Source organism: Rhinopithecus roxellana, chromosome 20 (assembly GCF_007565055.1).
Source record: "Rhinopithecus roxellana isolate Shanxi Qingling chromosome 20, ASM756505v1, whole genome shotgun sequence".
In the NCBI taxonomy this organism is placed as follows: Eukaryota; Metazoa; Chordata; class Mammalia; order Primates; family Cercopithecidae; genus Rhinopithecus; species Rhinopithecus roxellana.
In genome coordinates, this window is record NC_044568.1 from 24748030 (window position 1) to 24772668 (window position 24639).

Genomic DNA, 24639 nt, shown 5'->3' on the forward strand with positions numbered 1-24639 from the left:
ACAGAATGAAGTCCTCCAAATCAAATGGTTTGCTGTCACCTTCACCTAGCAGTCCATGTGACCCTGGAGCTGGAGCTCTGCCCTCTACCACAGCCTGGGAGGCCCCGTGCCCTCAGCCCTAGTATTACCTCAGCCCTTGACTGGTCTAACAGTGCTACTTGCTGGCCAGAGTGACCTTCCTGTGATCTCTGCTCCAGCAAGTGTTCCAGGGAAGTCCACAGGCTGCTGGAGAGAGAAGCCCTTAAAGTGCAGGAAATAGTGCTGCTTTCTCAGGCCCATGGAGAGGCTGGGTTGGGAAGACACACCCCCAGCCTGGAAAGTGAGAATCCCTGCCCTCCCGCCTCCACAGGCCGGCCCTGTCCACCCTGAGGTTGCCTGTGTCAAGGACCATTGCCCTGGTTCCAGCAGGGGCAGCTGAGGTCTTTGAAGAGGCCTGAGAAGGTTGCAGCCTAAGACCCACCTGGCATGGCTGCCCCTCTCAGGGGTCGCCAGGCTGCACCAGACTCAGGCTGGCCACATAGTGGGCCCCAGCTGGCACCCCTATCACCCTAGCCCTTGATTAGTAAGAGGGCATAGGACACTCAGCCTGCCCAGTGCTTTCTGCTCTCTGTGTGACAAAGTATGGGCTTGGCAGCCAGCATCAGACAGGCCTTGAGAGGTGGCAGCTGGGCAGCCCTGCCCCCGCCCACTTCCTGAAACTTTTCCCAGATCCTGCCAACCCAGAAGGGGATCTTTCAGCCTCTCCAGGGCTCCCAGGGTCTGATGGCACACAGCCTTTTCAGCCCCCAGGCCTCTGCAGTTCCTCCCCAAGGGCCACAGGGAGGCAGAAAGGAGGGTCCTGGTCCATGCCAGGGGGTTGGTCCCACATGCCCCTGGGCCCAGTAGGCATGGAGGCAGCCCCTGGCCAGCACACTAGGCGGGGCAGCCCCGCTCGAGGCTCCCCCGTGGCCTCATGGCCAGCCCATGGAGGGGTCTTGCTGGCCAGCTGGCCACGGCAGAGTGTGAGAGGACAGTGTGTTCCCAGACTTTACTTCTGCTTTTCCAGAGGTCACTCAGTGAGGCTCTCCTGGGGAGCTCAGGGGTTTTCAGGAATTGAGGCCCATTGAATGGAACCAGATGTGAGAACATGCTCCCTAGACTCTGGTGTGCCCACATTGCCATTCTCTGCCAGGGTGGCAGAGCCTTGGAGCCTGTTCTACCACTCCCCTGGGCCTTGCTGAGAAGTCTGCTTCGAAGGGACTAGACCTGGGCTCTACCTCCAATGCCACAACTTCTACTGGCTCAAAGCAGGAAAACTCAGACAGATGGACTGATGTGGACAGATGGCCAGGCTGGTGGCCCAACAAAGTGAGAGCTGCCCTACTCTTCCTCGGTGAATGTGCTGAGCCTGACCTACTCCCTAGGCTCAGGGGTGGGAGGAGACCCTTTTTTTCATATCAGCTCCAAAGCAGATGTGTGCACTGGCTGGCTAGATCTGCAGGGTCAGAGCACCACATCTGGAACTCTCAGTGTGGGAGCCACAGCATGAAAACCATTAACCCTGGGTTTACCTGGGGCCTGCAGCACAGTATGAGTGTCCTCTTCAGTTCCCAGGCCTCTGCCAGGGCCTTTTGCAGGCTCTCTGCGAACCTCACGTAACACCAATTGACTGAGTAACCCCAAGTTCCAACACTTCCTATCAAATGCCAGCTTTCCCCCCTCTCCTCCATGCCACCTGCTATTCCCCATCCAGAGCCTTGGCACTACCACCCTCAACTGGGGTGTCCATGGCACCTTTCCCTGGCCAGTGCAGGCCCACCCATCACCTATCAGCTGACCTATCCCACAGTCCCGGCCCCCTCTGCAGATCCATTTTGCCAGATCACTGGCTTCATGACATCATTCCTTAGGCAGCTGAGTAGGACAGGGGAGAAAGAATCTGGGCTTCAGAGCCTCAAGGACTTGGGTTCAAATCCTGTCTACAAACTGGCCCTAAAACACTTGTGGAATCTCTCTGGAACCAGGCCCCTGGCCAGCCACCAGGTAACAGATTCTGCCGTGCCAGCCTCCCAGGGCACTGCACGGACACTGAGCAAAGGCAGTGGTTTACAGAAAGCTGAGCACAGCATACCATAGTCCATTTCTCCTGGCAAACACCATGAGCCCAGCAGTGTGTAGCCTTCACTTCAGGCTGTTGCTTAGGCTGTCCTACTAAGTTCTGTACAGAATGTACCTGTTCCTCCTCTCCATGGTCTATCCCAACCCTTTCCCAGGCCTCTAGCATGTCCTCTTCCCTGTCATAAAGCCTGCAGGGGACCTTGTGCAGTATGAGCATGCTAACACTCTGCTATCTCCTGGGGAAAGAGAAACAGGGCTGGCTCAAGATCCGGGGCTCCTGTCCCCAAACCTACATCTCATCTATCAGCAAGATCATAGAGAGCTCTGAGCAGCCCCAGCAACCTGGATAGAGAGAGGCAAGGACAGAACTCTGCACCACCCACCACACCCTGAGTTGCCCTGAGGGTCTCGGAAGCAGGCAGGAGGTAGTATAGCCAAGGGCAGCTCTTGCTTCATGGGAAACCTCTGGGCTGGCAGGCCAGCAGTCTTGGGATGAACCTGGAGTCTCTTGCTGGCACGGTCACATGCAAGTTACTAGGTTTCAGGTGGCTGAGGCAGAGCTCCTGCAGGGAAAGGGCGGTAAATTCTCCTTCCTCGGTCCCTGGACCCACATTTTGTTTCATGCTAGAGGTTTTTCAGTGAAGGGAGGCACTCACAGTAGAGGAATGGGGCCGATCTGCAGAGATGGTCCAGCTGACACCAGGGGCCAGTGGCACCGACCACTAGCAACATCAGACACAGGGATCAAATGGGAGAGTCACCTCCCAAGTCCAGGAAGCAAAAGGATGTCTGCCCTGGGTTCATGACCCCACTCCCTGCTCTGAGACAGGTGGCAGGTGGTGGCAGAGACGTATTTAATTACCCTCATACTCTCAGGAACACCTTGTCCCTGTGGCTGGGAGGATGAAAGCATTTCTCACATCCTAGGAGGAAGTCAACTCGTTTGACAGTCAGGAGGGTGCCAGGCAGGCGACAGTCCCATGTGCCAAAGGGAGGGGCACAACTGGTTACTGCTGCACCCAGGGCAAGTTCCAAGAAGCTCTCCTCTGACTGAGTGGAGATCCACCTGGACAGCCCCTCACCAGGCTGTCCCCACCCAGGCCCGAAGGCTCCATGGGACTGACATGTCCCAGGAGACACAGAGCTTGCAGGGCAGCTTCCCTATGTTCCCTGGCCACAGCCCAGCCTGAGAATCAGACAACCCAGCCTCACCCTGGGAGGTGGGGGCCACACCTTCCTCTGTTGATGCCCTGCACTTTGACCGAAGCGAGCTCTTTCTTCTCCACGTTTGCCACCACAGTTACAGAACCTGCAGGTTGGAGTGGATCTGGAGCTGTGAAGAAGAGCTTCTTTTCATTTTCCCAAAGATGTGAGTTTGCCTGGGCATGAGTAAGAGATAAACTGGTCTGGCCTGGCCAGATGCCAGGTAGCCCAAGGAAGGCCAGTTATGGCAATGTACTGTGCTCAAAAGCTGGCTGAGGCTGGGTACGGTGGCTCACACCTATAATCCCAGCATTTTGGAAGGCCAAGGTGGGGGAATCACTTGACCCCAGGGAGTTTGAGACCAGCCTGGGCAACACAGTGAGACCTAGTCTCCACAAAAAATAAAACAAAATGAGCCCAGCACGGTGGTGTGTGCCTGTAGTCTCAGCTACCTGGGAGGCTAAGGTGGGAGGATGGCTCGAGTCTAGGAGGTTGAGGCTGCAGTGAGCCAAGATCATGCCACTGCACTCCAGCCTGGGAGACAGAGGAAGACTGACTCAAAAAAAAAAAAACCTGGAACATGCCCTTGTCTAGCTTCTAGGTCTGCTGGCCTATACCACCTGAGCTATCTTGTCAGCTCTTGATGCTGGGCTCCTGTTCCACATGCACAGACATCTTAGGAAGGACATGAAGGAAAGTTGAGGCTCACTCAGGTAGAGGTGGAGGGGATTTCTAGGGCTCCCTAGAGGCGGCTGTTCTCAGTGAGAATAAGCAAGTCAGGCCGGATTCTGGCTGGAGCATCCTGCCAGTTCCATGGTGCCCAGAGCCAGCCCGAAGGAGAAAAGTAGGAAATACTCATTTTGCTTTGACCTAGGCCCTGTTTTTGGGCTCGTGAGATCAAACCTCATCTGGGGCTGCGAGCTCATGCACTGTCAGCATAAAGTCCCATTCCCTGTGGCTCATGGAAACTGGACAGAGGCTGGGCATGGTGGCTCAATGCCTGTAATCCCAGCACTTTGAGAGGCTGAGGTGGGAGGATCACTTGAGCCCAGAAGCTCAAGACCAGCCTGAGCAACACAGAGAGACTCTGTCTCTACAAAAAATACAAACATTAGCCAGGTGTGGTAGCACGTGCTTGTGGTCCCAACTACTCAAAAGGCTAAGGCGAGAGGATCACTTGAGCCCAGGAGGTCAAGACTACAGTATTCGTGCCACTGCCCTCCAGCCTAGGTGACAGAATGAGACCCTTTCAAGAAAGAAACAAACAAAAAAGAAACAGGGAAAGAGGTAGGAAGGAGTGGGGAAAAAAAGCAAAGAAAAAGGAAAGAGAAGAAAAAAGAAACTGGTCAGAGTAGTCCAAGCCAGAGGTAGACACAGGGCTTGCAGGGCAGCTTCCCTATGTTCCCTGGCCACAATCCAGCCTGAGAATCAGACAATCCAGCCTCATCCTGGGAGGTGGGGGCCACATCCCATACCTTTGCCTGGCAGAGCCAAGAGGCTTGGTCCAGGCAAGAAGATGGCAGAAGCAGTAACTATACAAGCTGGTCCAGTACAGCACCCCCAGGACCCCACCCACCCTTCCTTTCAGCCCTCCCCTCAGTGGCCCTGCTCAAGGGCCTCGTGGGCCAGTTGTGGGGGCAACAGTAACATGCCAGAGTGAGCCAGTGCTATGGACCTGGGCTGGCCCCTGGGAGGGACATGGTCACCTGCTCGACCACACAGTGGAAGCCAGGTCCAAATGACTGAAGCCACCGGGGCAGGTGGGAGGCATGGCACCTGCGCGGATACTGAAGGGTAACATTCCAGGACCCTGTGCTCCCCCAGGCCTTGTGATATGGTATCTAGCCTGAAGCGTAAAGGGTTGGGGGCTGGGGGAAAACAGGCAGAGCTGAACCCATGACCTGGCAGCCTCAGGGCCCTGTGTGCTGCGTCATGGATTGCAGCTCATCTGTATTCATCAGCTCCCAACCCTTCAAGTTCCAAGCTAAATCCCATGTGGCAAGGCCTGAGGGAAAGACAAGGGCCCCAGAAGCAGGGTCCTTTTTGCACGACTACCCCCTCCTGAGTTGGGGGTCAGTTCATAGAGATATAGTCCAGGCATTCTTGAGTGAACAAATGAAAGAATAGATAAAGGGGAAAAAAAAATCAAAGAACGTAGAGTGATTGGACAGGAACTGTCAAGACAGATGTCAGGAGACCATAATTACACCCTTAGGCCTCACCTTAGACCCAGCTTCCCAGATGAAGAGAGCTGGACAACGATACCTCCAGGAGCCTGTCCAGCTATGACACTGTTCTAGCCTAGTCAGGCCCAGACCACATTGACTCCCTGCAACCCAGCCCCTGAGATCATTCAGGGGCTCCGGGTGAGACCCCTGGCCTGGATATCCATGGAGCAGCCTTGGAAGAACTGATGACAACTGCAGGGGAGACCCTGGGGCTGTGGAGCCTCTGAGTGGCCACCAGCACAGGGACAGGGACAGGGACAGGCGGTAAAGGCTGAGTTTCAGATGACTCCTCAGAGGGGAAAGCCCCATCCACCAGCCAAGCACGAAAGCCTCTGTTGAGGTCAAGGCCTGCAAACCACTGCCTGAGCATCCAAAGTGGGGCAAGGTCTGGGCAAATGCCCAGGGCCAGGCCAGAGCTGGCCAGGAAAGCAGTGTCTAGCACCAGTCAGGGATGCTCCTCCATATATTCCTTTCCCCTGCCATCAATCTACTCAGCGGTCCTCAGGACCACCCACATTCACACAGGGGCAACCCCAGCCCTGCCCCTTGTGTCTACTCCTTGGTCCTTCAGGGGAGTTGTTAGGTTTGGACACACAGAGCAGGTGCCCAGGCCACACAGCAGCAGCCTAGCCTACTAAAGCACCCTTCGGGGCCTTGATTTTCCTGCCTTTGAAAAGGAGGAAGACCAACATTCTAGCGCAGAATAGATTTTTTAAAACATCAGCCAGGGAGTAGGTGTTGGATGAGGCAGATGCCAGGGAGGCCAATGGAGAGGCTCCAAACTGGGGTACAGGGTAGGAGAGAGTTGTCAATCAACTAATGATAACCCATTGCCAGCCTGACCATGTGGACCTGCAGTGCTTACATGGTGTTCAGGGTGCCTGGTTCGGCCATCTCCCGGAGTCACCCTGCATACATGTACCTATACATGCCACATACATCTTACATGGCCCTCAGAGGGAGTGCTAAATGAGGTTGAGAAGAGAGAAAAGTTCATCCTCTGTCCTGAAGACAAATTTTCCCTCTCCTGGAGAGGCCAGGGTGGTAGGACAAGAGTGGTGACAACCTAGGGAGGTGCATGGGTCTAGGAGCCTGAGAAGTGTAGCCCTGATCCCTGGGCTGCCTCAAGCTCCTACTTGGAGCTCCCAAGACCCTTAGGTTCATAGCACACTGTGCTGCACCTGCAGCTCCAACTCTGAGCTGCTGGCATGACCCAGGTGAGGGCAAATGAGGACGGTATAGTAGGCAAGGCTGGAGCAGCCTGCACTGGCACCAGGGCAGAGAGCATCAGGAAATGTCCCCTGGCCTTCTCCTTCCCAACCCAGGAAGATAGGGCACAGGGAGGTAAAGGTGGGTAGAGGTACACAGACAGGAGACACTAAGTGACAAGCCTTACCTCATCTGAGAAGGCCAACTGGGACTTAAGTGAGGGAAGTAGGGCCCAAGGCAGAGACCCAAGGGACAGTGCTGGTGGCAGCTGCCTCATGGAAAAGCAGAAGAGAGGCAGCCTGGATGACTCCCGGGGTCCAGCCACACCTCCCTCCCCAGGCTCCTTGACAGTGGAGTGATCCTGGCGCACCCCCTTGTGGTGGAAAGGAGGATCGCATTGTCCACAGCGAGGGGCCCCTCTGGTGGGAAGAGGGGTACGCCAGCTTCAGTTCCCCTTCAACACATCCCTCCAATTTAATCACTGCCTCAGACTCCTGGCCAGCATCTCCCATTCATTAACCTCTGAGGGAGTAGGACTACAGATACCCACAGAGCCATGCAGGAATGTCTCATAAAGAACAGGAGTTAGGCCGGGCGCGGTGGCTCAAGCCTATAATCCCAGCACTTTGGGAGGCCGAGACGGGCGGATCACAAGGTCAGGAGATCAAGACCATCCCGGCTAACACGGTGAAACCCCGTCTCTACTAAAAAATACAAAAAACTAGCCGGGCGATGTGGCAGCCGCCCGTAGTCCCAGCTACTCGGGAGGCTGAGGCAGGAGAATAGCGTAAACCCGGGAGGCAGAGCTTGCAGTGAGCTGAGATCCGGCCACTGCACTCCAGCCTGGGCCACAGAGCGAGACTCCGTCTCAAAAAAAAAAAAAAAAAAAAAAAGAACAGGAGTTGGGCCAGGCGCGGTGGCTCACGCCTGTAATCCCAGCATTTTGGGAGGCCGAGATGGGCAGATCACCTGAGGTCGAGAGTTTGAGACCAGCCTGACCAACATGGAGAAATCCCATCTCTAGTAAAAAATTAAAAATTAAAAATTAAAAATTAAAAAAACACAAAAAAATTAGCCAGGCATAGTGGTGCATGCCTATAATCCTAGCTACTCAGGAGGCTGAAGCAGGAGAATCACTCAAACCTGGGAGGCGGAGGTTGCGGTGAGCCAAGATTGCGCCATTGTACTCCAGCCTGGGCAACAAGAATAAAACTGTCTCAAAAAAAAAAAAGAACAGGAGTTGGCCGGGCACAGTGGCTCATACCTGTAATCCCAGCACTTTGGAAGGCCAAGGCTGGAAGATGACTTGAGCCCAGAAGTTTTGAGACCAAACTGGCCAACATAATGAGACCTTGTCTCTATCAAAAATAAACAAAATCAACTGGGCATGGTGGTGCGTGGTTTGCTTGACCCTAGGTGGTCAAGGCTACAGTGAGCCATGATGGAGCCACTGCACTCCAGCCTAGGCAACACAGTGAGATCCTGTCTCAAAAAAAAAGAAAGGAAGGAAAAGAAAGAACAAAAAGAAAAGAAAAAGAAAAATAAAAGAAAGAAAACAGTTGGCCAGAGGTGGATATAAGCCTGGAAAGCCAAACCGGAGACCACATGGACCTGAGTCGGTCATGAGGAACTGGTCTGTCTTGCGTGAGTGAAGACAGAGCCTTCAGAGGGACAAGGCTGAAGAGGACATAGAGGGAAGCATGGGCATCCTCAGACCTCTACACTCTTGCTCTCCCTCTCAGCCAGACCCTCCTAAGTCTCCATTTCCCTCTATCCAAGTCTCAACTCCTTTTGTCTCTACTGCCTAGTATGTGTCTAATGAAAGCAAGTGCTTAATAACTCAGAAACAGGGAAATCTATGATATGGTGCATCCCTGGGGTTGTGGGAGGAGACTTGGCTTTTCCTCCCCCACACCCCAAAGCCTAATACTCAGCCAGTGCCAATAAAGAGCTGTCATGGCTGGGAGCGGTGGCTCATGCCTGTAATCCCAGCACTTTGGGAGACTGAGGTAGGTGGATCACGAGCTCAAGAGATCGAGACCGTCCTGGCCAACATGGTGAAACCCCATCTCTACTAAAAAGACAAAAATTAGCTGGGCGTGGTGGCGGGCGCCTGTAATCCCAGCTACTTGGGAGGCTGAGGTAGGAGAATCGCTTGAACCCAGGAGATGGAGGGTGCAGTGAGCCGAGATCATGCCACTGCACTCCAGCCTGGTGACAGAGTGAGACTCTGTCTCAAAAAAAAAAAAAAAAAAAAAGAAAGCTGTCATTCATCCAATCAGGCAAATATCTATTGAGCATACACTCTGACTATGACTGTGCTGCTGAATCCTTACAACCTACGAGTAAGTGATTTCTGTTTCATTTTACAAGTGGGCAAATACATGCTCTACATCACACAGCTGTCCAGAAAGGGAGTCATGGTCTGCCTGATGCCTGGCTCCACAGAGAACTCAAGAAAGGTTCTGGCAACCCATAGGGGCCCTAGTGTCTTAACCCTGAACAGGCGCAGATGACTTAGAGACGGTCATATCATGTCCTTGCACCTGTTCATTCTGGATGTAGATCCTCCTAACAAGCTGCAGTGTGTCTAACCACTGAGCTCAAAGACCAAGAGCAGCTGCAGGTTGGGAAGGGGACCCTGGTGCTATAGTAGGCATCCTGACCACAGCAGGAAGAGTGAATGGGTGGCCTGACAGAAGGCCAGGGACAAAACTATTGGAGGCAGACATGGGCCCTCAGGGACAGTGGTTCTGTTACATCTCATTCCAAGTCTAACAGCCGTTAACGTAGGAGAGACTCTGCTATGTTCAGTGTGTGCCACTTAAGAAAGCAGGGAGCCTGGGCAACATAGCGAGACCCTGTCTCCACCAAAAAGTAAAAAATTAACCAGGCATGGTGACACATGCCTGTACTCCCAGCTACTTGGGAAAGCTGAGGTAGAAGGATCACCTGAGCCTGGGAGATTGAGGCTGCAGTGGGTCACGATCGTGTCACTGCAATCCAACCTGGGCGACAGAGTGAGACCCTGTCTTAAAAAAAGAAAAGGAGGCCGGGCACGGTGGCTCAAGCCTGTAATCCCAGCACTTTGGGAGGCCGAGACGGGCGGATCACGAGGTCAGGAGATCGAGACCATCCTGGCTAACACGGTGAAACCCCGTCTCTACTAAAAAATACAAAAAAAAATCAGCCGGGCGAGGTGGCGGGCGCCTGTAGTCCCAGCTACTCGGGAGGCTGAGGCAGGAGAATGGCGTGAACCCGGGAGGCGGAGCTTGCAGTGAGCTGAGATCCGGCCACAGCACTCCAGCCTGGGCGGCAGAGCGAGACTCCGTCTCAAAAAAAAAAAAGAAAAGAAAAGAAAAGGAGCTGGGCATGGTGGCTCATGCATGTAATCTCAGTACTTTGGGAGGCCGAGGCAAGAGGATCACTTGAGCCCAGGAGTTCAAGACCAGCCTGGGAAACACGGCAAAACCCTTTCTCTACAAAAGAAACAAAAATTAGCTAAGCGTGGTGGTGCATGCCGGTAGCCCTAGATACTTGGGGGGCTGAGGTGGAAGGACTGTTTGAGCCTGGGAGGTCAAGGCTGCGGTGAGCTGTGTTTGGACCACTGAACTCCAGCCTGAGCAACAGAGCAAGACCCAGTCTCAAAAAGAAAAAGAGGCTGGGCGCGGTGGCTCAAGCCTGTAATCCCAGCACTTTGGGAGGCCGAGACAGGCGGATCACGAGGTCAGGAGATCGAGACCGTCCTGGCTAACACGGTGAAACCCCATCTCTACTAAAAAATACAAAAACTAGCCGGGCGAGGTGGCGTGCACCTGTAGTCCCAGCTACTTGGGAGGCTGAGGCAGGAGAATGGCATGAACCCGGGAGGCGGAGCTTGCAGTGAGCTGAGATCCAGCCACTGCACTCCACCCTGGGCGACAGAGCGAGACTCCGCCTCAAAAAAAAAAAAAAGAAGGAAGGAAGGAAAGAAAGAAAGGAAAGGAAGCAAGCAAGCAGGGAAGTGAGACTAATATATTCCAGAATTGTATTATGCAATGTTTAAAATAAGGTGTTAAAGCATTTCCGTCTCTGCCATCAAGAAACCCTAGTCACCCAGAAAGCCTTATTTACTAAGGGCCCTGAATGGCTGACATCTGCCTATGCTGAGGGTACTTCAAAAGGCCTAGCAGGGGTTCAAGCACTGGCTCCACTTTGGAAACCAGGCCCAAGAAATTGCTGAGTAAACCCAAGAAAAAGTGTATGTTATCACCCACCAGAACAAGTTCTGACAAGACATCCTGTGGTAGGGATTTGGAAATAGCAGTTACTGGCTCCTGTGGGAACTCTTACTGACTTGACCACAAATAGCTTCCCAGATACAATCGGGCTAAAGGCTAGGCGCAGTGGCTCATACCTGTAATCCCAGCACTTCGGGAGGCCGAGGCAGGTGGATCATGAGGTCAGGAGTTCGAGACCAGCCTGACCAACATGGTGAAACCCCACCTCTACTAAAAATACAAAAATTAGCCAGGAATAGTGGCATGCGCCTGTAATCGCAGCTACTCAGAAGGCTGAGGTAGGAGGATCGCTTCAACCCAGGAGGCAGAGGTTGCAGTGAGCCGAGATTGCGCCCTTGCACTACAGCCTAGGCGACAGAGCGAGACTCCTTCTCAAAATCAATCAATCAGTCAATCAATCAATCAATCAATCAATCGGGCTAAAGTATATGCAAAATGTATATACCAGTGCAAAATGTAACCAACAAAGGGAATACAGGAGCTGGGGTCGGGAGGAAGAGGCAAAGGACAGACAGAAAAACGGCCAGTTAAGTGGTTACCTGCTCACAGGGGCTGTACCTGGACACGGGCCCTGCAGCTCCAGCCAGCTGACATGAGAAGAGTCCAGCTCTGGCCTGGGCCCTCAAACATCCCCACCAGACTTGGGAGTCTTCAGGTGTAAAGAGAAGTGGTTTCATGGGGGTTCCCTAAGACTCAGACCAGCCCTACAATGCTGCGAACCAAAACCTGGCTCACAAAAGTCCCAGGCTCTCCAGCACAGGCCTTAGCTTCGTTGGCTGCTGGGTGTGGGGACCCTTCTCTTTGCTCACCTACATGTCCTAATTTTCCTTAAGTATCTTTATTGAATGTTTCAAATCATAAAATGTATTCACTGTAATACATTTAAACAATAGAAGAGTACATAAAAAGTCAACATTGAAATCATCCCCCTCCCAGCCTCTATAAATCCCTCTCCCCAGAGGTTGTCACTCACGACAGCTTGGCACCTATGCTTCCAAAAACGTGTGTGTCCATCTGGTAGTCTACCAAGACAGGATTATATATAACGCTTTGCAACTTTTCACCTAACAGTATATTTCTAAATCAGCCCTTATGGAACTTCATGCTTTTGAGCACTCTCTCGTAGTATTCCATTTTAAGAACAGACCATGGTTTATTTAACCAGACCATAACCAAATCACCGGATATTCCATTGGTTCTAATAGTTCGCTGTTACCAACAAGGCTGGCGTAAACACCTCTGTACATGCTATCCCATGCTAATCTATGGGATACAACCTTGTAAGTTGGGTTGCAGGGTCAAACAGTATATACATGCAGTGTTTTGACAAAGGGGTGACAATGTATACCCCTTGGAGAGTCTACACCAGGTCATCCTTCTACCAACTTTTTGGAATTAAAAAATTACATTTAGTCAAAAAGAAAACAAGAAAACAAAAAACCACCATGCCCCAGCATCATGCAGGAAGAGACATGGCAGGAATCTGGAGGGAGAGCCCGGCTGTCCCTCTCTCTGCTCCGCTTGCCAAACTGGGCTCCATGCCAGGTGTCCTCGTTAGGCCACACTTGTGTCCACTTGGCCCACAGTTAAGGCTGCTCTCTAGCCTCCTGGCAGGACTTGTGGGCAGAGCTAGGCTTCCAAGGCAGGCTTGCCCTGGCTACAAGCCAACAGATGGCCTGGTGCGGGCCTAACTGCCGCCAGCCAGTGTACTGGTGACTTCCAGGTTAATATCTTTAGTGTTACTTCCCCACACAGCCACCTGACTGCTGGACTCCCTCAGACATCTGAGACAGAATACTTCCCTCCCACCCCCCCAATCTGCACCCCTAACCTTCCTACCCCTTCTCGGGTAGCCCCCATCTCAAAAAGAGCTCCAGCATCCACTCAGTCATTTATTAGGCCAGCAGCCTGACTTCTAACTCCCTTCACCCCACATCTAATAAAAACTGGCCCAATCTTGTGGTTTTCATCTCCCAAGCTGATCTCTGACCCGGTCCTTCATCCCCCCTCATTCCACTCCTACCCTAGTTAGTCCATATTCTCCTACCTGGAGAGCTGCAAGAGCGGCTAGCAAGTGTCCTACTTCTGGCCTGTTCCTGAAAATCCATTCTCTAGAGCCTCAGAGCTAGTTTCTTTTTTGTTTATAACTGACGTGTAACAATTGCACATATTTATAGGATACATGTGATATTTTGATACATATATACCCTGTGTAATGATCAATTCAGGGTAATTAGCATATCCATCAACTCAAACATTTATTATTTGTTTTTGAGACAGAGTCTCATTTTGATGCCCAGACTGGAGTACCGTGGGGTGATCCTGGCTCACTGCAACCTCTGCCTCCTGGGTTCAAGCAATTCTCCTGCCTCACCCTCCCAAGTAGCTGGGGATTACAGGCATGTGCCACCACCCCCGGCTAATTTCTGTATTATCAGTCGATTTGGGGGTTTCACCATGTTGCTCAGGCTGGTCTCAAACTCCTGACCTCAAGCGATCTAACTGCCTCAGCCTCCTAAAGTGCTGGAATTACAGATATGAGCCACCACACATGGCCTATTATTTCTTTGTGTTGAGAACATTCAAAATCCTCTCTTACAGCAGTTTGAAAATATATAATATTGTTAAATATAGTCACCCTATGGTATAGAATAGAACTTATTTCTCCTATCTGTGATTTTGTACAGATTAATCATCCTCTCCCTCAGAACAAGTTTCTTTTTAAAAAAAAATTATTATTATTATTATTTTTTTTCAGATAGGGTCTGTCTCTGTCACCCAGGCTGGATTGTAGTGGTGTGATCACGGCTCACTGCAGCCTCAACCTCCCAGGCTCAAGTGACCTTCCCACCTCAGCCTCCCATATTATTATTTTTTTAGAGATTGGGCAGGGGGTGGGGGGGGGGTCTCACTATGTTGCCTAGGCTGGTCTCAAACTCCTGAGCTCAAGTGATTCTCCCACCTCAGCCTCTTAAGTGGCTGAGATTACAGGCGTCAGCCACCATGCCAGGCCCAGTGAGCTTCTAATTGTATCACACCACCAACCCTACCTCCTCCACAATTCCCCATTTCTTCACCCACTGAGGGGTTAGGTTCCCACACTGGCTTATGATAGCAAGATGCCAAACCTCCCCACTGCCTAGCCCTAGCCTCCATTCCTGCTCTGGGGCCTCATCCTCACAGGCTGCAGCAGCAGCAAGCTGGAGGGGAGCAACGAGTGCAGCAGGCTGCCAGACACCACCAACAACCTGTGCCAGTTCATCCGCCACTGAGCTTCAGGGTCTCCTCGTGCAGCAATGCCACTGCCCAGCGCAGTGGGGCCAACATGAGGGAAAAACTTCAGGCTTGTGTGGAGCCCAGGCTCTCACAACTCAACATGCTCATTCCCTTCCTTCCACAGAATAAATGCTCCTTCCATTATTGCCTTCTGCACACCCTTCTCCTAATGCCCTCCCCCAGCCCCCAGCTCCCCTCTCTCACTCGTACTCACTAGATTGCCAGTACCATGTCATCTCTTCCTTTGGATCACATTTGACTCAGAGAAATTTAGGACTGAGCTAAGCTCATCTTGCTGTCCAAGTTGTGGTCATCTAATTTCACCAATTCAATAGAGTTTCCCTCGACAAAGAAAATGAAATGTATAAAGTATTTCCAGGCAAGACCATACACAGAAACTCCTAAACAAGACATTTCCTACACATTAACCTTAACAAGAATCTCTCTCTTTTTAAAATTTTTTTTACCATAACTCTCATCCTTCCTGAGCAATATGTCCTTCTAAGACACCCACAGCCTTCCAGGAACCAGCCCAATGCATCTATCCAGACCTCGCTGCTGCAAACCCTCGACACACTCTACTTTCTCCTTCCACCTCCCAAGGCTGCTCTCATGCACAAGGCAGTTTCGTGTTTCTGAAACTACTGCCATTCCTTCTCCCTATGCTCTTCCCACCTCTTGGCCTGGCTAATTTGGGGCTAGGGGGTGGGGGCGACAACAGCTTTACTGAGATATAATTCATGTGCCATACAACTTGCCAACTTAAAGTGTACAATTCATGGTTTTTAGTACACTCGCAGAATTGTGCAACCGCCCCCACAATCAGTTTCAGGACTTTTTTTTTTTTTTTTTTTTTTTAAGATGGCGTCTCACTCTGCTGCTCAGGCTGTAGTGCAGTGGTGCAATCTCAGCTCATTGCAACCTCAGCTCATTGCAACCTCCGCCTCCCGGGTTCAAGCGATTTTCCTGCCTCAGCCTCCCAAGTAGCTAGGATTACAGGTGCCCGCGACTATGCCCAGCTAATTTTTTGTGGTTTTGTTTGTCTGAGACAGAGTCTCGCTCTGTCTTCCAGGCTGTAGTGCAGTGGTGCAATCTGGGCTCACTGCAAGCTCTGCCTCCCGGGTTCACGCCATTCTCCTGCCTCAGTCTCCCGAGTAGCTGGGACTACAGGCGCCCACCACCGTGCCTGGCTAATTTTTTGTACTTTTAATAGAGACAGGGTTTCACTGCATTAGCCAGGATGGTCTTGATCTCCTGACCTCGTGGTCTGCCCACCTCGGTCTCCCAAAGTGCTGGGATTACAGGCGTGAGCCACCACACCCAGGCAATTTTTTGTATTTTTAGTAGAGATGGGAGTCTCACCATGTTGGCCAGGCTGGTATCGAACTCCTGACCTCGCGATCCCCCAGACTCGGCCTTCCAAAGTGCTGCGATTAGAGGCATGCGCCACCATGCCTGGCCAGTTTTAGGACATTTTTATCACCCCAAAAAGAAAGCCCATACCCATTAACTGTCACCCACCACATAACACATCCTCTCCCTAAAATACCCTACATCTACTGTGCACTCAATGCCATTTTGATGGTCACCCAGTCTGCCTATTAGACAGGCACACTTGCCCTAAGCAAGACCTGTGTGACATATTTGTATTAGCCACTCAAGGCCCACCATGGCACCTGTCTCCTAGGAGTGATGGCAGAGAATGACCACAGGGGAAAAGCTGACCTCTCCAGCTGTTCACTTGGTCCCAGGCCCTGTGCTTACACTTCACAAACACCTCAGAGACCCTAATATTATTCCCATTTTACAGCTGAGGATAAATGACTTGCCCAAGGTCACAAAGCCAGTTAAGAGGCTGCGCTGGGATCAGTTCATCAGTAAGGTCTTCTCTAACTATCTAGACATTGTCTCTGCCCATCCACTGCTGTCACCTTCTAGCCTCACCTTCTTCTGTTCTCATTAAGGTCTCCTATGACCTCTGAACGGCGAAACCAAATAGAAGGCTGACTTTATCAATCTGTTGGCCACATTTGGCACTCACTACCTCATTTATTTTCAGGCTCTCCTTTGGGGCTACTCACATTTCAGGGAATGCCTTTGGCCTTTTTGGCAGGACCATCATCTTCCCCCAATTCCTTTGATCAACTGAAGCGCCTCCTGGGGGAGTGTCCCATCTTCAGCCTCCACTCTTCTGATTCCATGGTTATCTCTTGGGGACCATGGACACACTGCTACCTCAATTTCCCAAGTTCAGAACTGTCACACCTGAGCACCAAAAATAATCTTCGTATCTCTACTCAGATGGCTCACAGATCCCTCAATTTCATTTTCTCACTCCTCCAACCTGTTCCTTCTCTTACATATCACCGTCATTTCGTTTTGTTACCTACACAGTTGCCTAAGCCAGAGATGAGGACATCGACCTTGACTTATTCTTCCCCCAGCCTTCTTACCCAACCCTCAAGTCCTATCAATTCCCCTTCCTTAAATTCTCCTACAATACTCCCAGCCAATGCTTGAGGTCAGGCTCATCCCCAGCCTGGATTACTATAAGAACCTGCAAACTGTTCTTTCCGCCTCCAGGGTGGCCTCTGCCTTCAAATTGCAGGTATCCTCTAAAGTACAAGTCTAATAGTTTTACCATCCCATCCCCCACACTCAGGACAGAGTCCTTTCTATGGTTTTTACAATCCTTCAAGAACTAATCTCTCCTTAACTTTCCAGTCACACTCCTAACCACCCCACAATCAGTCTGTGCTAAACGACTTGACACACCATCAACATTTGCATCTGCAGTTTCATGTGATATTGTGACTGGCGATTGGCCAAGTCCAGCCTGGAGTCTCTCTTCTTCTTGCATAAAATTGTCTCTTGTGAAATAATGTTGAAAGGTACAAAGAGATGTAATGGACAGAAGACAAATGAATCAGGGTAGAGAGGGATAAAAGTGTTCTGGACAACAGCCAGCACATCACACATGGGCGCTTCAACCATGGCCTCCAAGGATCTAACTCTCTGGCTGAGAAGAACAATCTTCAGGACCATTAGCTCACATGGAAGTTGAGAAGGACACAGGACTCCTCTTGAGTGTTAATTATATTTCTTTACAACAGGAGGGAGATGTCCTGACTGGCCCAAGTATCAGGTAGAGCTCCCATTCCAAATTAGGAAACTGGCATTCTGGTACTCATCAGCTGAAGCACTGCTACATAATCCAGCAAGCCATTTGCTTCTCTGTAATTTCCAAGTTTCTGAGTAAGAGAAGAGCTAAACTATCCATGGAAAAAACCAAGAATGACGTCCAATACAGTATCAATGAGAACCCCACATGACTCGGATTATGGTCTCTAAATATAACTTTTGAATAAAAAGAACCAAGTCTCCTAAGGGAAATGAAGACTCTAGGTCTGGGTCAAGAAATGTTCAAGGTAAGATTAGAACATATGGGCATCCCAGGCCAGACGGAATGGCTCACACCTATAATCCCAGCACTTTGGGAGGCCGAGGCGGGTGGATCACCTGAGGTCAGGAGTTCAAGACCAGCCTGGCTAACATGGTGCAATCCCATCTCTACTAAAAATTAGCCAGGCGTGGTAGTGTAGGCCTGTAGTCCCAGCTACTCAGGGGGCTGAGGCAGGAAAATCACTTGAATCCAGGTTGCAGTGAGCTGAGAATGTGCCACTGCACTCCAGCCTGGGCAAGAAAACAAGATTCCATTCCAAAAAAAAAAAAAAAAAAAAAAAAAAAAAACAACAAACAGATATCTCAGATAGTAAGGAAGCTTTCAATGGCTACAGGGTTACATAAAAAAGACTTGGCAGTCAACTGGAAAAGCTTCCACTGACCAAGAGACAATTTAAGCATCAACAAGACTAATCAACTGAAACATAATAAATACATTAAAATCCATTAGTGCATTATAATATTAAACAAATCTCTTGGTTGGTTTAGTCACAAAACCTTATTAGTCAATTTTGGAGGATGTTGGTGAAACAACTCATTATTTTGAAATCTGGTAACTACTGGAAAGAATCAAGCATTTATCTTAACCTCTCCTATATAGACTGTATCTCAGGATAACTAAGTAGTTGATTACTGGAAGTTTACAGGCATAGAAGTAGTCAAGCTGGCAACTACAGAAGGAAACAGAATTAGAATAGCACTATTTTGCAACCCCCAATGAAATGATGGCTCCAGTCAATTATTCCTTACACCATAAAAAGAGAAACTAGGTATTATGTACCTCCCAATAGAAGTACAAACATTGGCTGGTTGCAGTGGCTTACGCCTGTAATCCTGACACTCTGGGAGACTGAGGTGGGTGGATCACCTGAGGTCAGGAGTTCCAGACCAGCTTGGCCACCATGGCGAAACCCCATCTCTAATAAAAGTACAAAAAAAACTAGCCAGGTGGCGGGTGCCTGTAATCCCAGCTACTTGGGAGGCTGAGGCAGGAGAATTACTTGAACCTGGGAGGCAGAGGTGGCAGTGAACCAAGATCACGCCATTGCACTCCAGCCTGGGTGACAGAGTGAGACTCTGTCTCAAAAAAAAAAAACAAGTACAACACCACCTATTAAGTATTCACACACCAAAAAAGTACAAATATCACCTATTAAGTATTCACAAAAAAAAAAAAAAAAAAAGAATTGAACCAAAATCTGAGCAAGCCTCTAGATCTACCACTAATTGGGACAGAGGAACAAGTTCAACTATATGTCAGAGATGGGATCAGTAAAATCGAGATGGATGGAAAATCTATAAATCAAGTAATCTAACTTGAATCTATATATTAAAATACTTGAGAGAGTATCAACTGAAATGTATGGATCATATTTGGATCCCAACTGAAACAAATAAATCATATTTTAAAAATTTGGGGCCGGGCGCAGTGGCTCAAGCCTGTAATCCCAGCACTTTGGGAGGCCGAGACGGGCGAATCATGAGGTTAGGAGATCGAGACCATCCTGGCTAACACGGTGAAACCCCATCTCTACAAAAAAATACAAAAAACTAGCCGGGCGAGGTGGTGGGTACCTGTAGTCCCAGCTACTCAGGAGGCTGAGGCAGGAGAATGGCGGGAACCCGGGAGGCGGAGCTTGGAGTGAGCTGAGATCCGGCCACTGCACTCCAGCCTGGGCGACAGAGCGAGACTCTGTCTCAACAAAAAAAAAAAAAAAAAATTTGAGACAACCAGGGAAATTTTAACACTAAATGGATATCTGATTACATTAACAAATTACTGTTTTTAAGGAAGGAAGAATAATATCTTTTTTTAAAATACTCATGACTTTTTTCAGAGATGCTGAAATATTTACAACTGAAATGGTATGCTATCTAGGACTTACTTCTGAATAATTTGGGAGTGAGGGTATAAATGGAGCTAGTATTGAAACAAGACAGATAATTATTCTATCAATAAGAATTTATTATTGTTATAGTTAGATGATTATTACTTAGGGGCTTATATTATTGCTTATTTGCATATGTTTGACAATATCCATAATAAACAGTTTTAAAGAGAAATGAGGAAGGTAAAATTCTGGAGGGTACAGGTACAAACAATACTGAAAACAAGAGCTACCATTTACCTAGTGCTTACGCTGTCCTTGGTGCTGGGCTAAGTGTTTTACACGTTGTAGCTTCTTGACATTTCTTTTTTTTTTTTTTTTGAGACGGAGTCTCGCTCTGCCGCCCAGGCTGGAGTGCAGTGGCCGGATCTCAGCTCACTGCAAGCTCCGCCTCCCGGGTTTACGCCATTCTCCTGCCTCAGCCTCCCGAGGAGCTGGGACTACAGGCGCCCGCCACGGCGCCCGGCTAGTTTTTTTTTGTATTTTTTAGTAGAGACGGGGTTTCACCGTGTTAGCCAGGATGGTCTCGATCTCCTGACCTCGTGATCCGCCCGTCTCGGCCTCCCAAAGTGCTGGGATTACAGGCTTGAGCCACTGCGCCCGGCCGCTTCTTGACATTTCACAACCTGTATGAGATAGGTGCTGTTAACACACCAGTTGAAAAACCCAAGGCCCAGAAGTGTTAAATAGGTTGTCTAAAGTAGTCCAGTAATTGGCAGGATTGCGATTCAAACCCAGGTTTGCCTAAATCCAAAGTCCACCACACTTTGTGCATCAGGTGTTGCAGGGATGGCTTCCATGAGGGATATGAAGGATAGAAATATGTGTGAATGGGCCGGGCGCGGTGGTTCATGCCTGTAATCCCAGCACTTTGGGAGGCTGAGACGGGCGGATCATGAGGTCAGGAGATCGAGACCATCTTGGCTAACACGGTGAAACTCCGTCTCTGCTAAAAAAAATACAAAAAATTAGCCGGGCGTGGTGGCGGGCGCCTGTAGTCCCAGCTACTTGGGAGGCTGAGGCAGGAGAATGGCGTAAACCCGGGAGGCGGAGCTTGCAGTAAGCCGAGATCGCGCCACTGCACTCCAGCCTGGGCAACAGAGCAAGACTCCATCTCAAAAAAAAAAAAAAAAAAGAAATGTGTGTGATTGGCCAAGCGTGGTGCCTCACACCTGCAATCCCAGTACTTTGGGAGGCCAAGGTGGGTGGATCACTTGAGGTCAGGAGTTCGAGACCAGCCTGGCCAATATGGCAAAATCCTCTCTACTAAAAACACAAAAATTAGCCGGGCATGATGCCACATGCCTGTAATCCCAGCTACTCGGGAGGCTGAGGCATGAGAATGGCTTGAACTGGTGAGGTGGTGGTTGCCGTGAGTGGAGATCGCGCCACTGCACTCCAGCCTGGGTGACAGGGCTAGACTCTGTCTTAAAAAAAAAAAAAAGAAAAGAAAAGAAAAGAAAAGAAAGAAATGTGTGTGAAAGAGCAAAGCAGCAAAGGATCCCTGAATGCCACACTAAAGATATGGATGGTGGGCTGGGCACAGTGGCTCACGTTTTTAATCCCAGCACTCTGGGAGACTGAGGTGGGCGGATCATGAGGTCAGGAGAGTGAGACCATCCTGGCTAACACGGTGAAATCCTGTCTCTACTAAAAATACAAAACATTAGCCAGGAGTGGTGGCGGGCACCTGTAGTCCTAGCTACTCGGGAGGCTGAGGCAGGAGAATGGCGTAAACCTGGGAGGCGGAGCTTGCAGTGAGCCGAGATCGCGACACTGCACTCCACCTTGGGCGACAGAGTGAGACTCCGTCTCAAAAAAAAAAAAAAAGATATGGATGGTTTTCTACAAGAGGTGGGGCAGGGGGCGGGCAGTGGGTGCCTATGTTGAGCAGTATTATAGGAAAAGTGTGTAGAAAGAATGGCCTAACAGGTTTATGGGGGATGATAGAGGGTCCCCTGGGAAGATGGTAAAAACACTGTGCCCCCAGAAGCTCTGTTACAGGAGAGTGGACAGCAGCAGGAGTGAGGAAAGTCAAGATGAGAAACAACCAACTGAATTTCTATTGATGATCAACGATGTTCACCTCGGATTTAGGCAAATAAAGACCTTCAACAAGTCCCAGGCAGTCCACAAAACTCATATTAAGCTCCAACTGTGTGGTAGGCCCTGTCCCAGGCAGCCTACCTCTATTTCTCCCCTTTTTCCCACAGTAAGGTCAATCAGTTGCTGGCGGAGGCCTACAACCCAGCATCCTAAAGTGCTCTCCTTCCCCACCTCTACTCACATAAGTAAGGTAAACAACTTTTCTTGCAGATGTACATTAACATCATAAAACCTACAATTATTATTATTATTATTTTTTTTTTTTTGAGATGGAGTCTCGCTCTGTCGCCCAGGCTGGAGTGCAGTGGGGCGATCTTGGCTCACTGCAAGCTCTGCCTCCCCGGTTCACGCCATTCTCCTGCCTCAGCCTCCTAAGTAGCTGGGACTACAGGCGGCGCCACCATGCCCAGCTAATTTTTTTGTTTTTTTTTTTTTGTTTGTTTGTTTTTTTAGTAGAGACGGGGTTTCACCATGTTAGTCAGGATGGTCTTGATCTCCTGACCTCGTGATCCGCAGATGGTCTTGATCTCCTGACCTCGTGACCCGCCCGCCTCGGCCTCCCAAAGTGCTAGGATTACAGGTGTGAGCCACCGCGCTCAGCTGTATACCTACAATTATTGTACTGTCGATTTTCTTTTTCAGATGGGGTCTCGCTCTGTTGCCCAGGCTGGAGTGCAGTGGTGCAGTCTTGGCTCACTGCAACCTCCGCCTCCCGGGTTCAAGCAATTGGAGTAGCTGGGATTACAGGCGCCTGCCACCACACCCAGCTAATTTTTTGTATATTGAGTAGAGACAGGGTTTCACCTTTTTGGTCAGGCTGGTCTCAAACTCCTGTCCTCATGATCCACCCGCCTTGGCCTCCCAAAATGTTGGGATTACAGGCGTGAGCCACCGCGCCCGGCCTGTACTGCAGATTTACATTAAAATCATAACACCTACAATTATTGTATTTTAACGGTAAGTTTTCTATTTTAAAGGTATTTATTTTCACTTTACTGGTCTAGTTTGCAAGGTAAACAATAAACTATTTCTTTCTTTGAGCTCACGTTTAACCTCAAGAAGTTTCTGATGAGAAAATGTTCTCCAGTGGGTGAATCATCAGGCCATCCCCCCCACCCAGCTACCAATCACGAGGCTACCAGTACCTCTGCTCAAGAGTACCACTTGGCCGGGCGCGGTGGCTCAAGCCTGTAATCCCAGCACTTTGGGAGGCCGAGGCGGGCGGATCACGAGGTCAGGAGATCGAGACCATCCTGGCTAACATGGTGAAACCCCGTCTCTACTAAAAAAATACAAAAAACTAGCCGGGCGAGGTGGCGGGCGCCTGTAGTCCCAGCTACTCGGGAGGCTGAGGCAGGAGAATGGCGTAAACCCGGGAGGCGGAGTTTGCAGTGAGCTGAGATCTGGCCACTGCACTCCAGCCTGGGTGACAGAGCGAGACTCCTTCTCAAAAAAAAAAAAAAAAAAAAGAGTACCACTTAAGGATCAGGGATCCCCTCACATCCCGGCCACCCTTCCCTTCCCTACCACCTGGAGCGGGAGTGGTTGGCAAAGACTGGAATTAGGGGCATCTCTAACTCAGTACATCTGTTGGAGCTGTGGCTCAGAATACAACGCCACTCTGGAGCTGTATGCTGAGAAGAAAGGGGAACTCGGTTTCTCATCACTCTTGTGCTCAGACACCCTGTCCCAACAGGCATCCCCCTCCCTGAGGGGGTGGGATTAATTGGCCAAATACTTGTATACGAACTTCCAGACCTGCAAGGGCCACCCTTGTTCTCTCAAACATTGCCTTCGGGAGATACTGCCCAGCCAGCGGTTCAGAGTTGGGAGAAAACCCTCACTAAACTGGCTCAGCAATTCCCCAGGAAGGCTCACGCCGCAGGACAACGCGAAGACACAATGATCCCAAAGATCTTAGTGTCTTGGTGGAGGGGAGGGGGAAGAGGTGGGGGGCTTTTCCGCTTAGCTTCCCTAAGCGTTGCCACGGGACAGCTCTCGGGCTACGTCAGGGTAAAGAGGCCTGTATGGCCACACCTCGCACCGACCAGCTACCCCCGAAAGACCTTCTCCTTCCAAACTGCAGGGTGAGCACAGCGAGAGAAAAGGTGGCATAAGCAGAGGCGAACAACTGAGGTTCTTAAAGCCTTGTTTGCGTTTGGGCCCGCGCCGAGCCACAGCTAGAGGTAGATCCAGCTCCCGTGCGTCCGCTATCAGCCCCAGGATTCCCAGAGAGGCCTCTCAGGCCCTTCAAGACCCCCGCTTCCGGCTTCCCGGCCCACACCTCTGAACCCTCAGGCCCCGGCCAGCCTCTATCCCCGTCTTTCGCGGCCCCGGCTCACCCTCGAGCGTCTCGCACTGCACCAGGTTAAGGTAGTCGGCCTGGCTGAGCACCCCGGCCTTCAGGCCGCGCACCAGTCCCTCCAAGTAGCCATTGTCCACGTTAAAGTAAAGCTCCGGGAAGAACGACATGGCTTCTGCGGGAGCGGCGGGACCAGAGAACCTGGACCGGCCGGCACGAATCGCGACTCCCAGATCAGCTGACGCGGCGTCTTCAGCAGGCTGTCAAGCGCGTCAGGTGACGCGCAAGCGCCTCACGTGACCATAAGGGGGCGTGGCTCTGAGCAGCTCCCGGCTTCCGGGTGGCTGCGCGGAAGCGCGGCGCAGGCGTGGGCTGGGGACGGTCCTATGGCGCCTGCGCGCTAAGAAGAGGACTTTTGGGGCCTGCCGCGTGGTGGCGCCCGTGGCCGCAGGGATTTGACTGGATCCTCTACCTTTCCCCGTTTTGCTGCACTTGGCGCTGCAGGGGCGGGCGGGGCAAAGAAAGGAGCCAGCCTTTCTGAAGCTTGCAAAATTTTCAGACGGCTGGAGCAGCCTCCTCCCCAGAGG

The 24639-nt window shown here is 50.7% G+C and overlaps 1 protein-coding gene across 1 annotated transcript in view; it reads right to left on the minus strand.

The window, feature by feature from the left end:
* The window catches only part of ATP6V0D1 (ATPase H+ transporting V0 subunit d1), a 45329-nt gene extending 20955 nt beyond the window's left edge, over positions 1 to 24374 (minus strand). Inside the window, exon 1 of the mRNA XM_010355105.2 lies at positions 24093 to 24374. Coding sequence (XP_010353407.1) covers positions 24093 to 24222 — 130 coding nt within the window. The 5' untranslated portion in view covers positions 24223 to 24374. The remainder of the gene's footprint in view (positions 1 to 24092) is intronic.
* Positions 24375 to 24639: the final 265 nt, after the last annotated feature.